At 44.1% G+C, this 18,258-nt stretch overlaps 2 protein-coding genes and 1 long non-coding RNA gene across 13 annotated transcripts in view; 1 reads left to right on the top strand and 2 right to left on the bottom strand.

The window, feature by feature from the left end:
- The window catches only part of LOC143283876 (chromosome-associated kinesin KIF4A-like), a 178,649-nt gene that overhangs the window by 87,372 nt on the left and 73,019 nt on the right, over positions 1-18,258 (bottom strand). The gene's annotated exons all lie outside the window — the stretch shown is intronic.
- LOC143283875 (uncharacterized) lies at positions 1,006-18,252 on the top strand. 3 transcript variants are annotated; one of them, XM_076590254.1, is made up of 3 exons: positions 1,006-1,402; positions 4,887-4,906; positions 11,972-18,252. In XM_076590254.1, the coding sequence occupies exon 3, from the start codon at positions 12,915-12,917 to the stop codon at positions 17,568-17,570; it is 4,656 nt and encodes a 1,551-aa protein (XP_076446369.1). In that variant the 5' UTR covers positions 1,006-1,402; positions 4,887-4,906; positions 11,972-12,914; the 3' UTR covers positions 17,571-18,252. The 3 variants fall into 3 exon arrangements, with proteins under 3 accessions (XP_076446369.1, XP_076446370.1, XP_076446371.1); XM_076590255.1 differs by having other exon boundaries at positions 4,852-4,906; XM_076590256.1 differs by lacking the exon at positions 4,887-4,906.
- On the bottom strand, positions 8,602-9,878 carry LOC143283881 (uncharacterized). Its single transcript, XR_013055462.1, has 2 exons — positions 9,753-9,878; positions 8,602-9,717 (listed from the first exon to the last, which is right to left on the bottom strand). It is a non-coding gene; the product is annotated as an uncharacterized LOC143283881 (long non-coding RNA).

The following is an 18,258-nucleotide window of genomic DNA, read 5'->3' as shown; positions in this document are numbered from 1 at the left end:
CAGGCACCATGACAGTCTCAATCACAAAGGCCAAAATCACAGCAAAAGAAAGCATGTCACATTCAGATTCACCATAGTCAAAAATAAACACCAAGGAACCAGGCATCACACGCATTAAAATAATCACTAATGCATACAAATCAACACAAAGAGCACATCCAGAAGTAAGATTACAGCAAGCAAAAGCAGATGGAAAAAGTTTCAGTGAGAATAGTACAGTTTGAAAGATATGTTTTGAATGCTCTTTTGAATGCGGGTGTTGGGGTGTAACCGCCTCATCTGTCAATACATTCAAAAACAGGCTGGATGCACACTGGACTGAGGAGTGTACCCATTCTCTAAGACCCAGAATGCTACTACTAGTGTGTGCCACGCATGCCACACACAGTCTAATGTGTAGTATTTTCTTTTTCCTGGAGCGGTGAACAGGCCTGTTAGGCCTTCTACACCGCAAGAATCAAGTATCAAGTAAGTAAGTATCCAGTGTAAAGTACAGATGTGCATATGAGGGAAATGAATTCCATTGTTTATGTGCAGCAAAAGAAAAGGAACGTTTACCATATGTTTTTATACGAATCTCTGGAACAGACAGTGTACGCTTGTCATCTGAAGAACCGAGTTGTCTGGATGGTGAATAGACAGAAAGTAGATCGATCTGTAAGATAGACAGGACAAGAATCAGCGAAGAAATTGTGACAGGGGACTGAGAGTTTGTATTGTATTTGTGCCTCTTACACACACACACACACACACACACACACACACACACACACACACATATATATATATATATATATATATATATATATATAGAGAGAGAGAGAGAGAGAGAGAGAGAGAGAGAGAGAGAGATGGCCAGTGTTTTCACGCAAAACGAAATCAAACCATTGGAGGGAGGGATGAAACGTTTGGGCCAGCCCTGGGGTGTGTGGGGGCTTGGGCGAGAGCGTGGGCGTGAGGGTCATACTGATAAAGAACAATCATGTAAACAACAATAGGTGTATCTGAATAGAAAACGCGATACGAAGTAATAGTGGTCGAGAGAGGGAGGCGGTATTTTGTCAGGCACAAGACGATCAGGCGACTTTCACGGTCGTTAAACCTTTACTACTTTGATATTTTCTGTGGTGGAGCCCCAGATTGCACTTCCGCTGAGGTTCTCAACGTGCTTTGCAGTGACTGACCTTCAGATTTTCAGTTCCAGCGAGTTGCCGATCAGTAAAAATATCCAGTTGACGAACTGACGGGAAAATGATCCGTTTGTCAGCATCTCGTGGATCTGGCGGAGGCGGTGACCCAGAAACGGAGAGAAGGCGTATTGAATCGGAAAAACAACAGGCTTTCCTGTTGACCGCCCAGAACGTTGTTCTCTTTTCCATCACTGTCGGGATTATTCGTGCAGGTAGGCTTAACGTGTATGTTTGTCGCTCGACTCACTGGCACTGTGTGAAGTACTTGTTTAACTAGCCTACTTGTTGTTGCACAGGGATTTACGTTGGCCTTTTCCGAATATATATTCAATAAGCAAAGTACCAGGTGGTGGCAGTGAAAATTTAAATATTCATTACAGTGACTGAAATGTGATTTTTGGCAAACAACATGACAATATAAGAAAAACAAAACAAAACAAAAAGAGTAAGTAAGTGAATATCTTGATAGGTTCTGATGATATTCCATTTTAAAGATATGAGATGCGTACATGCTGTTAGTACTTAATATTTTCACAATTTCAGTCATACTGTACTGTCCATGAGGGTACTGTAAATGTGTAATAAAAACTCATATACTTCTAAAAACCATATGATAATGGCATATTGCACAAGAAAACAATTACAGTCCAGCAGCAAAGAAATTGGAAAATATGCCTGTCAAAGTAAGGGGAAATAGAAAATCAAGACATGTCAATCTGCACAGAATAGCAACTTTGAAGTTCTACAGCACTGAAAAGAATAGACAGTTGCATTTCATAATAAAATATCTTGCAGAATACATCACAAAAAGTGCACTGAATTTTTTTTCAGGCAAGATAATTAACTGAATTATAAGTATCAGAGTCTCAACTTTGAAAAATCTTCAATTTGACCAGCGGATAAAAGACTGTTTATTGGGGTAGCATGCTGCAAAGATGAATATTTCAGTAACTATCACAAGTAGAACCAGGAAATTTTGTTTGTGTGTTAAGTTCAATGTCAGCTTTCAAAATAAATTAAAACCAACCTTAAAACTTCACTCTAAAGTTGGCAGAAAAGGAATACCTGATTTTCTCATAAAAAAAAAGGTGCACATTGTGGATGAGACTTATTCAAAATTTTTGTTTTTGAAAAAATATTGAAGTTACAGGATCTTTAACATGCATATTTGATCTTCTGCATGCGTATACACACAAAGGGGGGTTCAGGCACTAAGCAGGTCTGCACATATGTTGACCTGGGAGATCGGAAAAATCTCCCCCTTTACCCACCAGGCGTTGTTACCGAGATTCAAACCCAGGACCCTCAGATTGAAAGTCCAGTGCTTAAACCGCTGGACTATTGCACCCGTCACTCTGAAAGGTTTGTCCCTGTATGTGCTGTTCCTGTCCATTCCTTCCACTTCATCAAGTTTATTGTCACATCAGTGAATGAAGGGAACATGCAGGTCAGGATCAAAGTGTTGGCTACCTTCTGTTGGTCTGCATTTATCCAACCAGTGAGCAAAGAGATAACAAGTACACTTTCTGCATTATCCATCCAATGAGCAAAGAGATAACAAGTACACGTTCTGCATTATCCAAACAGTGAGCAAAGAGATAACAAGTACACTTTCTGCATTATCCAACCAGTGAGCAAAGAGATAACAAGTACATGTTGTTCTAAATTTATCAACCAAAGAGCAAAGAGATAAGTACATGTTGTTCTGAATTTATCAACCTATGAGCTAAGAGATAACAAGTACATGTTCTGAATTTATCAACCAATGACTGATGAGCAAAGAGATAAGTATATGTTGTTCTGCATTTATCAACCAATGAGCTACGAGATGACAAGTACATGTTCTGCATTTATCAACCAATGAGCAAAGAGATATCTTGTACATATTGTCCTGCATTTATTCAACCAGTGAACAAAGAGATAACACATGTTCTTTCTACTTTTTGGCCCATAGTTTGTGGAGAGATTATTGTTTAAAAGGATGTGCAGTTTAGAAGCTTTCATGAAGAGGTGGGTTTTTTTTTTTAAAGCTCATGTGTTTTTATAGTTGTTTTTATATCTTCAAAACACATGTATGTGCAGCATGCGTGCATCACACAGACATGCACAGAGACAGATAGACAACACACACACACACACACACACACACACACACACACACTTACTCTGAACCCCTTTTCTTGCATGCTTTACTACTTCCATGTACATACTGAATGCTCCTTACATATTCAATGATATTGTATCAGCCAGGATTCCATTTTGAACACAAAAATAGTGTACATTTTGTAAATTGGCCTTCACTATATGTTTTGCTTCCTTTGAAGCCTGTTGCACAAAATCATGAAGCTGAAACGTGATGTTCTTTTGTCTAATCTTTCCTTTATTGAGGAGTTTACCATTAAGAAATACTTTGACCACACACAAGAAAAAAAACAAATAGAGAATGAATCAGTGCGGTCTTAACTACCCAAAGCAGGAATCATTTACAACCTATTCGGAAGGGAAATATCCATGTATGGTAATGATCATGAGAACAAATTGCTCAAAAAAAAGGAAAAGAAAATGTTGCGTAGAGTATTATACTTAGTATAATTATAATCAGTCAGAAGGAAAATGTCTTGCACAGTTGATTTGCTTGAATTTTTTATTTTCCTCGCATGGTTTTGTACATATAAATGTGTGTTGAAAAGTCCTATATTCTGTTGGAAAGGTGAAGATGTGGGTATGATACTTTGCTGTTGATGACTTTGTTACACCTTTGCATGTTTGTTTATTCAAAGTGATCAAAGGCAGCTAAATATATAAAGTACTCTAATTAAAGCACGCACACAGATCAGACAATCATACAACTGTTTTTTCTTCTTTTCTGTACGCAAGGGGCTAGGTCTTTTCTCACTTTGATGTTGCACTCTGATACTGTGAGGTGTATGTTGGTCACGATTTGCATTGACACTGTGACTGCACTCTGACACTGAACAGACTGTGAGGTGTTTGTTGGTCATGATTTGAATTGACACTGTGACTGCACTCTGACACAAACAGACTGTGAGGTGTATGTTGGTCACAATTTGCATTGACACTGTGACTGCACTCTGATACTGAACAGACTGTGAGGTGTTTGTTGGTCATGATTTGCATTGACACTGTGACTGCACTCTGATACTGAACAGACTGTGAGGTGTATGTTAGTCACAATTTGCACTGACACTGTGACTGCACTCTGATACTGAACAGACTGTGAGGTGTATGTTAGTCACAATTTGCACTGACACTGTGACTGCACAAAAATATATTATGTGTCTCTGTCAGACCCCAGTTCTATACTGACAGAATGGAGACATAGTTCTCTTGGAAAATGATAACACAAAACTTTGAATGTTGTCTCTTTTATGGTCACATACTGGGTATCATTGATTGCTATTGCTAGCAGAGGTCATGTTTTGAATTATTTTGAAAAAAGACAGAAAAAAGACAGGCAGCAAAAGGACTTTGTTTTGAGCAAATTTGAAAATGAAAGCGATTATTATCAGAAGGGAATGAGAAAAAGATTGTTTGAAAATGGAAAATAAATATTATTCCGTGGATGTGAAAAAGAGAATATCATTTACAGTGGTGAAACAGATGGTAGCTATGATGTTATTGGTTTGTAATATGTTAACAGCTGAAACAGGTGGCTCTGATGTTATTGGTTTGTAGCATGCCAACAGCTGAAACAGGTGACTATGATGTTATTGGTTTGTAGCATGCTAACAGCTGAAACATGCAAACAGCTGAAACAGGTGGCTATGATGTTATTGGTTTGTAGCATGCTAACAGCTGAAACATGCTTACAGCTGAAACAGGTGGCTATTATGTTATTGGTTTGTAGCATGCTAACAGCTGAAACAGGTGGCTATGATGTTATTGGTATGTAGCATACTAACAGCTGAAACATGCTAACAGCTGAAACAGGTGGCTATGATGTTATTGGTTTGTAGCATGCTAACAGCTGAAACAGGTGGCTGTGATGTGACTGGTGTTTAGAATGCACAAAGCTGAAGCCATGAACCGAACCAGTCCCCTAAGGCATCTGTTCTAGCAGTTCTTGCCAGCATTCCACCTCTTGTCTCAGTCTGTCAGCCAGCTGGGGTGAAAGTGAAAACATTGTTTTAAGGGAACAGCCGGATGTGTAAGTTTAAAGCTGTACAGTGTTGCCAATCACTTTGAGAGCATATATACATGTGAAGGTCATAATCAGTTTGTCCTTGTTGAGTGCTAGCGCACTGAAGGCTGATGATCAGGTCCGACTCTAGATCGGCAGATTCCTTGATAAAGATTATAACAGTTTATAAAAAAGAAAGAAAGTAAGGACTCAGAAAATGTCACTGATTCCAAATGGTTGCTCAGTTTTTTCCATGACTTCCGGAAATGGGCAGTGTTGAGTGTTCCAAGGCAAGTAGTGGCTGTGTGGTCTTCAGAAATGGGCAGTGTTGAGTGTTCCAAGGCAAGTAGTGGCTGTGTGGTCTTCAGAAATGGGCAGTGTTGATTTCCAAGGCAAGTAGTGGCTATGTGGTCTTCAGAAATGGGCAGTGTTGAGTGTTCCAAGGCAAGTAGTGGCTGTGTGGTCTTCAGAAATGGGCAGTGTTGAGTGTTCCAAGGCAAGTAGTGGCTATGTGGTCTTCAGAAATGGGCAGTGTTGTGGTGGGTCGGTCCCAGCAAGACATGCCTCCTGTGTGAAGTTGTACATGGCATGCCACAGAAAAGCTTGTTTCCCAAAGGTTGATAGTACACACTGAACACCACTATCTTGTGAAGCAGAGTGAGCACCTGGATATGTAATTTCAGTTTCTCAAGGAGGTGACTCTGTGTTTAGGCAAATTCATATACTGTAAAACACTACACATCTGCTGGGCAGATGCCTCACCATCAGCATAACCCAACATGCATAGTCAGGCTTTGAGTGCATGCATATGTATTTTTGTACCTATTGGAATGGATTTCTTCCATGGAATTTTGCCAGAGGACAACACTGATATTGCTATGGGTTCTGTTTCAGTGTGCCAAGTGAATGCTGCACACAGGTCATAGGTTTATCATCTCATCTGAATGACTAGGTGCTCAGTTTGATTTTCTGGTCAGACTTGGGAGAAAGGGTGAGACTGGGATTTGAACCTGGACCCTGATGGACATGTATTGGTATATTAACCATTCAGCCACCTTTCTTCTGCCTGTATACAACATGCATTGGGTCTGGAGGTCTCAGGATGAAGAGGTTTCTGAAAGCCCCTGTCAGCAAAGGCAGAGCTGTGGGTATCAAGTTTTTGCTTTCTGTGTTTTGTGCAGGTTATGTGTGTTGGTATTATGAAAGTCACATGTAAAGTCATTCATGAAAGCAAAATAATGAACCCAGAAAAAAAAACATATCGTACAGACAAGCATGTGCAGACAAACACATCTTGATATTGTTCCATGAGTGTACATTGGGAGTGATCTTTTTATTTTTTTTGTGCGTGTATTTTCTTATGGAGCAACAAGAGCACAAACAATATGTCATATTCAGAATGGGTCACTTTATCAAGTATACAAATCATGATGAAGAAGGTTGCAAAATCTGGAAAGAAGACTCAGTTGTGTCCTTGCTTTTTCTTTTCCACTGCCTCGCTGTCACAATAGTTGAGTGGTTGGAGTGTTGGACTTCAATTCCAAGTTGTGGGTTCCAATCCCAGCAGTGGCACATGGTTGGTTAAAGGTGGTGATCAGTTTTCTCCTGGGTCAACATGTGTAGATCTGCTGATGCCTTGATCCTTTTGTGTGGACTCACAATCAGAAGATCAAATAGGTGTGAAGAAGACCTCACCATCTGTGTCAGCGGTCTGGGTTATGGATGCTCAAACATACCCAGCATGTACTCCTGAGCATGGAATATGGCTGCCTAAATATCAGGGTAATAGTGATATAACTTTCACATAAAGGCCCACTGTAAGTTGACTTGCGCCCACTAAGACAGAGCCTGTACCACTATCAGCAGAGAGACCTGGCTATGTGTTAGGGCCAAATAACATCTGCAGCTTTCATAGTCCCTGCAAAGAGATTTGTGGTCATGTGTGCTACTTTAGATACATTTGAAAACGATGCTTGTAAGTGGTGTTTCACATGGTGGCGGACACTATCATTGTGGTAGTGTGTAGATCTCTGCTGGTTTCACTTTGCCCTCTTTACAACCAGCTGCACAGATCCTGGTGGCCTGTCTGTTTTAGATGTCTTCACTGTTTACTGCTTTTAATAGCTGAACCAATGTTAACACTTTGCAGCTGTCTTGCTCTGAATGAATCACACTTGTTCACTGTTGCCACCTGTAGTTTACTTGTACATGTTTTGTAAAACTAGAGTGTGTCCACATGGTTTCCCTGGTTCCCTGCCCTGGACTTTTTTTTTTTTATCATGTTTTTGGGATTTCAGATAATTGCTGTGCCTTGTTCACTGAAAACTGCATGTCACACACCATGTTTCAGCCAGTTCTGATATTTGGCTTTGAAAATCTTGACATTGTGAACATAGAAAATGAAAGATCTTGAACGAACTTTGACATGGAAAAACCAAAAAATGAGTGAAGCATCAAAGTAGAAGTGACTTGGACCGAAGGTCTTGAGCGAGGCAGGAAGAGCCATTGGATGGGATACAATTTTTTTTGTGTGTGTGTGAATTGTACATTTGTGTGTCCATATTCCATTAAAATATGCTTTGTGTCAATGTTGGTTTATTATGATGTTTGTTATGATATATGATATAAAGTATGCTTCAACATTCTTCAAGTGAGCTGTTGTGACTTCAGCTGTTTAAATGGTTCTGGTTGAAATGTTTTTATTCTCTCCCTCTCTCTTCCTTCTCTCTCCCCTATCACACTGTGCCTTCAGTCCTTCAGGTGGCACTTCCATGCCTAAAGATTAGAGCAAGAATAAAACAGGTGAGAGTTCCATCCAGGCGTCTGATTTCAATGCAGCTACTGCTCGACTGTGTGAAGAGTCATTAGTGGCACTGCACAGAAGTGTTGACCAGATTCCTCCAGGTATGGCAGCATTTTCTATTTCAACATACTGGATTCTTCCTTCAGCGACAGTGACACTAGGATAATCACAGCAAAACCCTCTCAAGTGGTTACACCTTTCTTCCTTTTGCTGACTCAACAGAAAAGGGTTTTTGTAGCATTTTTCTTTTCCCCCTTCATCTTTTTTCCTATTATCACTTTTCTGTTCACACCTAGTTCTTTGTCCATGTGCTTCTTTTTGAAATAATTGACAATATCCTTGCAAAATTTTTCTTAATTTTGAGCGTTTATATGGGCTTTTTAATTGTTTATGTGTGCTCATGTCTCTGTGTGTGAGTGAGAGAGAGAGAGAAATACAAACATTAAAATAATATCAAAACACACAAATGATGCTTTGGCAGTTGAAGCACTGCGTTTTATTAAACATAACCATGCAGACTGACGGTTTCCTCATCCTGCCCAACATTTCCATGCTCACAGATACAACGCAACCACTGTCAGCAGTCAACTAACATGATCCGCATATACTGATATTGCACCACACACAAATAACCATGTCAGTCAGAAAGAAAAGTACAGCAAATTTCCTGCAAGCATTAAAGCTCTAATTTGTGTACCATATATCAAAGGAAGAAAAACAAAAAACGAAGAAAAACAAAAAACGAAGAAAACCAGGAGCAGCCACTGTCGGTATGCAAGATTTTCCACCAGACACATCTCAAGGCTTTCTAGTGTGACTGACGGTTTCCTCATCCTGCCCAACATTTCCATGCTCACAGATACAACGCAACCACTGTCAGCAGTCAACTAACATGATCCGCATATACTGATATTGCACCACACACAAATAACCATGTCAGTCAGAAAGAAAAGTACAGCAAATTTCCTGCAAGCATTAAAGCTCTAATTTGTGTACCATATATCAAAGGAAGAAAAACAAAAAAGGAAGAAAAACAAAAAAGGAAGAAAACCAGGAGCAGCCACTGTCGGTATGCAAGATTTTCCACCAGACACATCTCAAGGCTTTCTAGTTGGATACAACTCCCAAGTCCAGCATTAGCCAACTCTACAGGCTATTCACAGGACACAATCAAGGTTGCTTACTGGGACATGTTCACTGGGATACCTGTCTTGTGGATCATCAAGTAGATCCCCTCCAATCTACAAGGACCTCTCTGGATAGTAGAATACCTCCAGGTCATCCACAAGGACTTCTATGGATAGAACACCCACAAGCCATCCACAAGGACCTCTCTGGATAGCATAACACCAGGTTTTTAAGGACCTCTGGATAGTAAAACACCCCCAGGTCATCCACAAGGACCTCTGGATAGTAGAACACCAGGTTTTCAAGGACCTCTGGATAGTAGAACACCATGTTTTTAAGGACCTCTGGATAGTAGAACACCCTCAGGTCATCCACAAGGACCTCTCTGGATAGAACCCTCCATGGACCCACAAGGACCTCTCTGGATAGTAGAACACCACTTTATCCACAAGGACCTCTCTGGATAGTAGAACACATTATCCACAAGGACCTCTCTGGATAGTAGAACACCTCCACGTTATCCACAAGAACAGCCCTGCACTACTCAAGGGGGTGTGCTAGAACACCTCCCTGTGAAAGCCTCTCTGTGATATCCATCACGGCTGTGCTGTGGGTTATTCAGAGCCCACACTCAAGTTATCATGGTATTCACCACCTGCAGGCAGCTGGAAGTGCTACAAGGGGGAGGGATGTCTGCACAAGTCCAGAAGAATTGCAGGGAAGCTGATTCATTTGGATCACTTGAAAAAAAAACTTTGTGAAAAACAAACATACCAGCACTGGCATCACAGATGCGTGAAAAATCGTTCAAAACATGAGGGGAAAAAAATCTGTTGAAAATCTTTAAAACAAATCTAGACTACTACTTTAGAGACAAACATGCTTTGAGATTTCAATCAACAGAGTGCAGCACACCTGTCAGCTCCAGAAACTGACCAAGAATGACGTACAAAAGCTAATAAATACATGTATTCAGAAAAAAAGAAGAATAAGAAGTAATATTCAATGATGATTACAACTAACTGTACATTTTTACCCAGTAAATAAGATTACAAAAACTTGGTGAATTTTACAGGAATGACAGACGAGAAGACAAAGAAAATGTATCGCAGTCTGTCTCCTCTCTCGGCTACTAAAGGACTATATAAACAAGCAATGCTCACTCCCAAAGTACAATTCACACACTACAATTATGTTTATACTAATGCAATACAGAAAAAAAGTCACATCTGAAGCACAAGCATTTTGTACAACCATGTCAAGTATGGAATCGTCCACACGTAAGTCAAATCTTCAGCACAATCAATTACTGACAAGCATTTTCCACATCCATGTTAACTGTGGAAGTACTCTGAGACCAACTTCCACCAAGTTACAGGCATTTTGCCACCAGTTTAGTTTTTGATGATTTGGGGGAAATAATGTAAATGCACAATTGAGCTTTTTTCTTCTTAAATCATGAGATCCTTCAAATTATTTTGTTTCAGTAGAGTTTGGTTCAATTTAATGTGTTCGTAAAAATGTGCAGATGTGTCCTCTGTACAATGTTGGGTGGAGATGTGTGTGTCTGAAAAGACAATGAAATGGTAAAGTGTTTTTCATTTGTATGTAAACATGCATCTGTGTGAGTGCTGACATTGAGAATGTCGCGTGCGACAGTGTAGCGTTGGGAAAAAAAAAAAGAAAGAAGGAATTTGGGTCAACTTGACCCCTCGAATACGTCATGATTTTCGCTGTTTGCTTTGTTTTTTCTTGTTCCCTTCTTTCTTTCTTTATTTCTATGCGTGCGTGCACATGTGCGTGTGTACGCGCGAATGAGCGTGTGCTCCTTCCCTCCCTCTAGTCAGCTCAGGTTGATGTTGTTTTTTTTTTTCGTGCATGCATATCTGCCGGTTGTTTAGCTCAACTACAAGTTTGATAAGGACAATTCATACGGAATCTACCTCGACGGGTCAGATCAACTGGGGAAGAACAGTGTGTTTTGCGGGCGTCGCGCCGACGGCCAAGAGTTTCACTTCGACTTGGCTCTAAACACGAACCTGTTTTCCGACGATTTTGTTATGGGGTACTGGGGCGGAAATGGAAGCATGCATCGCAGCAAGGAATTGTGGGACCGGAAGAAGGGAGGGACCAACGGTCGTCAACGCCGCACTAGTCACTGTTCCTGCTCCATTCGTTTTGGAGTGAGGGGTTGTTTTTTACCGATTCAGTTCGGGTTTGGGGCCTCCAGTGCCACTACATTTCCTGGGTCCATGTCCGACCAGGAGGTCTGGAATTACGTCCTAGTTCCAGGGATTTAATCTCCCGTATTATTTTTTTTTCACGAGCTCTTGAGGTGAGTCAGGTTAGAATGGTGAAGAATGCTAGTTTTGTTTTTATTTTTCTATAGACAGGGAGCGACCGTTGACATATATTTCAGGTTTTTGGTGTTGTTGTTATTATTGCATTTTGAGATACATACTTTAATTTCAGTGCAGTGTGCCCCTGCTAATCCTTGTGGATTCCGATTTATGGATATCTGTGTGCACACATTCTGTTATTGTTTTGTTGTTTTTTTTTGTGTGTGTTTTTTTTACGGTTGTATTAAGGCGTTCAGCTGTACATGTGAGTGTGTGCGAAACCCCTCTGTGTGTCTGCTTTAGCACATGTACTGTTTTTTGTTGTTGTTTTTTTATTTTTGCTTGACTCTTCACTCGAGTCTTTTTACAGCTCTGAAGAGTGGTCCGCCGTTGTCCTGGACATCCACATCCTTCCCTGCACCCGTGATACCCTGAGACTGTCACAGGGGTGTCCTCAACGTATACAACTGCCGCTTTACACCTCCCTGTCTACAGAAAGACTAGAACTCCCAGTGGTCGTCTGCATCGTGCGTCGTTTGTGACAAGAACCTGTGTGTTCGGAACTAATGCGAGTCGTACATGGATGGTAGAGGATGCGTGTGTATGTGTGAGAGCAGTGCATAAGAGGGGTGAGTGTACGTGTTCGAGCGAATGTGATTTACTCATTTATTTTTCCCTCATTCCCACTTATGATGTGGCAATTTGAATTAGCGGGTTAGTAAGTTTGGGGAGTGGAGGGGGTATTAAGGGAAATAGTTAGGCTCCACTGCTGTTTTGGTTGTCAGTATATCCGTGTGAGTGAGTGAATAAAGTGTGGTATTGTGTACAAATTCTTGGTGTTGGCTGCATTTAATTGAGCGTGCGAGGATCCGGAGACCCATTTTTTTTCTTAAATTTTCTTTTATTAGATTGCGCGGGGCCTGTCGGGTTGTAGGTGGTCCTCAACCTCGACCGGTCACGTGACAATTTTTGGGGGCTCGTCCGGGATCTTCCGCTTCCCGATCGCCGCTCGCAGCTTTCACTAAGTAGTTTGTATTATCCAGGTTATTTATTTATTTTGTAACTGGCAATGTTTTGTTTTTATTATATGTGGGAAGCTAGAGTGGGAAGTTAACAGTAAATATATATATATATATATTTTTTTTTCTTTCCACTCACTGGGGTACCCTGTATCTACACTGACTGCTCCTCATAAACAGTTTTTGAAGAACACAAGGGGTGACAGCTATTCGTAGTGGTAACTCAGCATTTCCGTGTTTAACTTCTTCATAATCCCCTGGTTTTGTTTGTGCATAGTGTCAGGGTCCATTACGATGGCTTCCAAGTATGTCATGGGAAAAGATCCATCCCAAGGACCGGTTACAAGGTCAGCCACGGCCTCAGGCAAGAAAGAAGTGGTCGTTGTCGGGGAGGATTCTCCCTTTCTGAAAACTCTGGGCCCTGGCTCGGGAATTTCTCGGCAGTCCCCTAAGTGGATCAAGGAGATGATGGAGGCACAGTATAACACCCCTCCAGTCACTTCCACAGTGGTTTGGACAAATGTCACCACTCCTGGGGGAGCTTTTACAGGCCCAAGGTTCCCCAGTCCTTCACAGGTACGTTCTCAGATAACTACCTCAGGCACTGGGTACGTCACTGGCACTCCTGGGGTTATGACCTCACGGGTTTCAGAGTCTAACACGCATGATAATACCTCCATGGTGGGGGGCGACGTTACATCCCTCATTCTGTATTTGGAGAGAAAGGAGGAGATGCGTCGACAAGATGAGGAGAGGAAAGAAGAGATACGTCGACAGGAAGAGGAGAGGAAGGAGGAGATACGTCGACAGGAGGAGATGGAGCTCCGGCAGTTAGAGCGAGAGAGATTTGAGCTTTTGGCTCAAAGCCTTGCTCAGCGGCCTAGCCGAGAGGAGTCCCCAGCAGCGAGACTGCCCACTTTCGCCCCTCCAAGGCTGACTCTTCCTGAGTTACGCCCAGGTGACGATGTTGACGATTTTTTAGATCATTTCGAAGCAGTCGCTGACTCCTATAACATGGCAGAAGAGACTCGATCACTTTACTTGATTAGTTCCTTGACAGGAAAGGCCCGGGAGGCATTTAACAACTTACCTCCAGAGAGTTCTTATACTGATCTGAAAGCGGCGCTTCGCCGTCAGTTCAGGATATCACCTGAAGCTTACCGTAAAAAGTTTAGGGAGATACGCAAAGCCGGAAGTGAGTCCTTCATCCAGTTTGGGATTCGTCTTAAGCGCACGCTCGAGCACTGGGAAACCATGTCCGGAATGGCACTGAGGGACTTGATTCTCATTGAGCAGCTTCTCAGCACTGTGACAGACGACCTGGCTGTGTGTATCAGGGATGAAGGCCTTAGAACGTTCCAGGAAGTCATAGAGAGGGCCGAACGCTTTGCGGAAGCTAGAAGGGGAATCAGGGTCTTTAAGACCAGTGCAGGTTCTCTAGGTGGGGGACTCAAGTCTTCGCCCATGCCGAAGCGTGGGAACCTAAGCTATTCTCAGCATCCGTTGGCTGAACAATCACCGTATTCAGTTGTTCCGCCTCGTGGCAGCATGGCGTCTGCCCCTAAGTCGGCCACTGCACCAGGTAAGGGGGGCAATCAGTGTTTTTATTGTGGCGATGGGGGACATTACAAACGCGACTGTCCAAAGTTAAAGAGAGACCGGAGGCAACAAGCGGCAGTCGGCCACACACACGAGAGTTGCGCTTTAGCAACTGTACCTGTGTTCAGCGCTGAACAACAAGGTGACCAAGGAGGAATGGGGCCTACCTGTTCTGTGTTTCTCAGCCTCGTAGAGGATCGGATAGTCGATTCTATTCGAGACTCTGGCGCTACATGCACTTTCGTTGACGAGAGTGTGGTACCTCCTGACGCCGAGAAAGGAGGAACGTGTCAGGTGACTGGAGTTGAAAAGTCCTTCAACGCTGTCCGTCCTTATGTTAAGGTACAGGTTGCTACACCGTACTTTAAAGGAGCTGTGTGGGCTGTGGCACTCCGGAATCCGGCATATACACTGCTCATTGGTAACAACGTGCTTTTCGCAGACGGTACACGACAAGGGGTGTCGACACAGCTACCCAGGGAGGTGCTGGCAGCAGTAACCACACGAGCGATGGCAAGGGATCAGGCGCCCGTCTTACAGCCTACTCAGGGACCGGTGACAGACGCAGTAGCTCTCCACACAGATAGGGAGACCATCCGTCGTCTTCAGACCAGAGACCACACCCTGCAGCAACTGAGACAAGCGACAACTCCCAATATCAACACAGAACGGGAGGGTAAGGCATCTTACACAATGCATGACGGTCTCTTGTTCCGTGTGTTCCACAAGAACGGGGAGCACCTCAAGCAACTGGTGGTACCTCTGGGCCTCAGGCGCACTGTTCTCTCCCTAGGGCATGACATACCCATGGCGGGGCATTTGGGAGTTCGGCGGACACAAGAGCGAGTGTGGCAACACTTCTACTGGCCTGGCATGTGCAAGGATGTCCGCCAGTACTGTCGGTCGTGTGACGTCTGTCAGCGTACTTCTCCGCGTGGTAAGAACCAGCGTGTGCCGCTAGGTACTGTCCCTCTTGTGTCAGAACCCTTCCAGAAAGTGGGAGTGGACATCGTAGGTCCAATCACTCCAGCCTCTGCGCGGGGCAATCGTTACATTCTGGTGGTCGTTGATTACGCCACACGTTACCCAGAAGCCGTTGCGTTGAAGGGAATCGATTCTGTCACAGTTGCAGACGCACTGTGGCAAATGTGGACCCGAGTGGGAGTACCCTCGGAGGTACTCACAGACAGAGGTACCCAGTTCACAAGTGACGTGATGGCTCAGGTAAACCGGTTGTTGGGGATCCATGGCAGAACTACGACTCCGTACCATGCACAGGCAAACGGTCTTGTAGAGCGTTTCAACGCCACCCTGAAGAAAATGATCCAACGCCTCTGTATTGAGAAGCCCAAGGATTGGGATCTGTTCATTCCAGCCGTCCTGTTTGCGTTCAGGGAAGTGCCACAGGAGTCCCTGCGGTTTTCTCCCTTTGAGCTTCTGTATGGCCGCACGGTCAGGGGGCCCATGGCTCTTTTGCGCCAGCTGTGGACCAAGGAAGCGTCATCGCCTCCAGAAACCCTCACGGAGGTAGAGTACGTGGTGGATCTGCGCAATCGGCTGGAAGAGACCTGCAGGCTGGCACGAGAGAACCTGCAACAAGCAGCCACCAAGTACAAGCGACAGTATGATAAAAAAGCCCGTGAGCGATGGTTTGAGGTAGGAGACGAAGTCTTGCTGCTCTTACCAGAGAAAAAGAACAAGCTCCAAATTGCTTGGCAGGGCCCCTACAGGGTGATAGAGCGGGTGGGCGACTGGGATTACCGTATTGCGGTCAAAGGAACCCCACGACTCTATCATGCCAATCTACTGAAGCGGTACAACCGGAGAGAGGAGTGTTCCGCAGCTGTAGCCCCAGTGGTCATAGAAGAAACAGAAGATGACCACACAGGCTCTTTCAGCTCACAGGGGATTCCACTTCTACCCTTGCAAGCAGAAGAGACATGGAAAGATGTCTCTGTCCACACAAACCTCACTTCTTCACAGAAGCAGGAAATCATGGATATCTGTCAGAGTGCTAGTGGCGTTCTCACTGACCTTCCCCTCAGGTGCACCGTGGGGGAGTGTGAGCTGGTTCTGGAGGACATTACACCAGTACGAGTCCGCCAGTACCCACTGCCCCACTCACAGTATGACGTAATCAGAGAGGAGGTCCAATCCATGCTGAAGATGGGAGTGATTGAGCCTGCCACGTCACCTTACTCTGCACCCATCGTATTAGTCAAAAAGAAAGACGGGAAGGTTCGCTTCTGTGTGGACTTTCGCCGTCTCAACCGGGTACTACGCTTTGATGCAGAACCGTTGCCCGATGTCAACCAGATTTTTGCAAAGCTGAGCCATGCCAAGTACTTTTCTAAACTCGACTTAGCTAAAGGGTATTGGCAGATACCCATGAAAGAGAGTGACCGACCCAAGACCGCATTCACGACGCCACAGGGTCAGTTTCAGTGGCTGGTGATGCCGTTCGGGCTGAAAACGGCCGGTGCGATTTTTAGTCGCATCATGCGAAGAGTTCTGGGACCACTGCAGTTAGATGATGCCCATAACTTTATGGATGATCTGCTGCTGGCCACCGGTACTTGGGATCGTCACACCGAAGTTCTGCAGCAGATACTCTGCCGCCTACAGGAGGTACAACTGTCGGCAAGACCTACTAAGTGCCAGCTTGGCTGTCCAGAAATCAGCTTTCTTGGACACCACCTCCAGGGTGGTCAGCTGCACCCAGAACAGGACAAGGTAGCAAAAATCCGGGAAGCACACCCTCCTGCCACAAAGAAGGAGCTGCGTGCCTTCCTTGGACTGGCTGGCTATTACAGGCGTTTCGTGCCTAAGTTCTCAGAAACAGCCCTACCTCTGACCAACAAGACCAAGGGCAGTGAGCCCAACAAAGTTCTGTGGTCGGATGAGTGCCAGAAAGCCTTTGACAAGTTAAAAGAAGCACTCATCAACCCCCCAGTGCTGGTCCTTCCCGACCCTAGCAAAACATTTGTGCTACGGACAGACGCCTCAGGGTTGGGCCTTGGAGCCGTGCTTCTTCAGGATCACGGTGAAGGACTACAACCCATAGCTTTCGCCAGCAAGAAGCTCAGTGGAGCTGAACAGCGGTACCACACCATAGAACAGGAGGCACTGGCAGTGGTTTGGGGTATACGGAAGTTCTATCCCTACCTGTACGGAAGGCATTTTGTGCTTGAGAGCGACCATCATCCTCTCAAGTATCTGCACCGTATCCGTCCCGTCAGTCGACGTCTCATGGGATGGGCTGTGGAGCTCCAGTCTCACAGCTTCACCTTCAGACACATCAAGGGTGTCAACAACCTGGGGGCAGACTACCTGAGTAGGACTGGGCAGTAACTGGAGGTTTGACTCATGCCGAGTCGCTGCACCAGGGTTGACCGGCGTGTTAGCCTTGTCCCACTGTTTCTCCATGCGATACAGATTTAGCCCTAGCGGATGGTTGGAACGCTTGATCCGTTGGTCTGTTGAGCAGGGACAGTGCACAGCGTTTACCATTTCTTGTGTTTTGTTTCACATAATTATTTTACAATTCAAGTAATTCACGAAGCATGTCAACCGTGCATGGCTGTAAGTGTGAATCTCAGATTTGAGATCGACACTTTTAAGGAGGGGGGAAACTGTCGCGTGCGACAGTGTAGCGTTGGGAAAAAAAAAAAGAAAGAAGGAATTTGGGTCAACTTGACCCCTCGAATACGTCATGATTTTCGCTGTTTGCTTTGTTTTTTCTTGTTCCCTTCTTTCTTTCTTTATTTCTATGCGTGCGTGCACATGTGCGTGTGTACGCGCGAATGAGCGTGTGCTCCTTCCCTCCCTCTAGTCAGCTCAGGTTGATGTTGTTTTTTTTTTCGTGCATGCATATCTGCCGGTTGTTTAGCTCAACTACAAGTTTGATAAGGACAATTCATACGGAATCTACCTCGACGGGTCAGATCAACTGGGGAAGAACAGTGTGTTTTGCGGGCGTCGCGCCGACGGCCAAGAGTTTCACTTCGACTTGGCTCTAAACACGAACCTGTTGTCCGAC

Source organism: Babylonia areolata, chromosome 7 (genome assembly GCF_041734735.1).
Source record: "Babylonia areolata isolate BAREFJ2019XMU chromosome 7, ASM4173473v1, whole genome shotgun sequence".
Lineage (NCBI taxonomy): Eukaryota > Metazoa > Mollusca > Gastropoda > Neogastropoda > Buccinidae > Babylonia > Babylonia areolata.
Note: the sequence above shows the minus strand (reverse complement) of the source record. Positions and strands in the feature narration are given on the sequence as shown.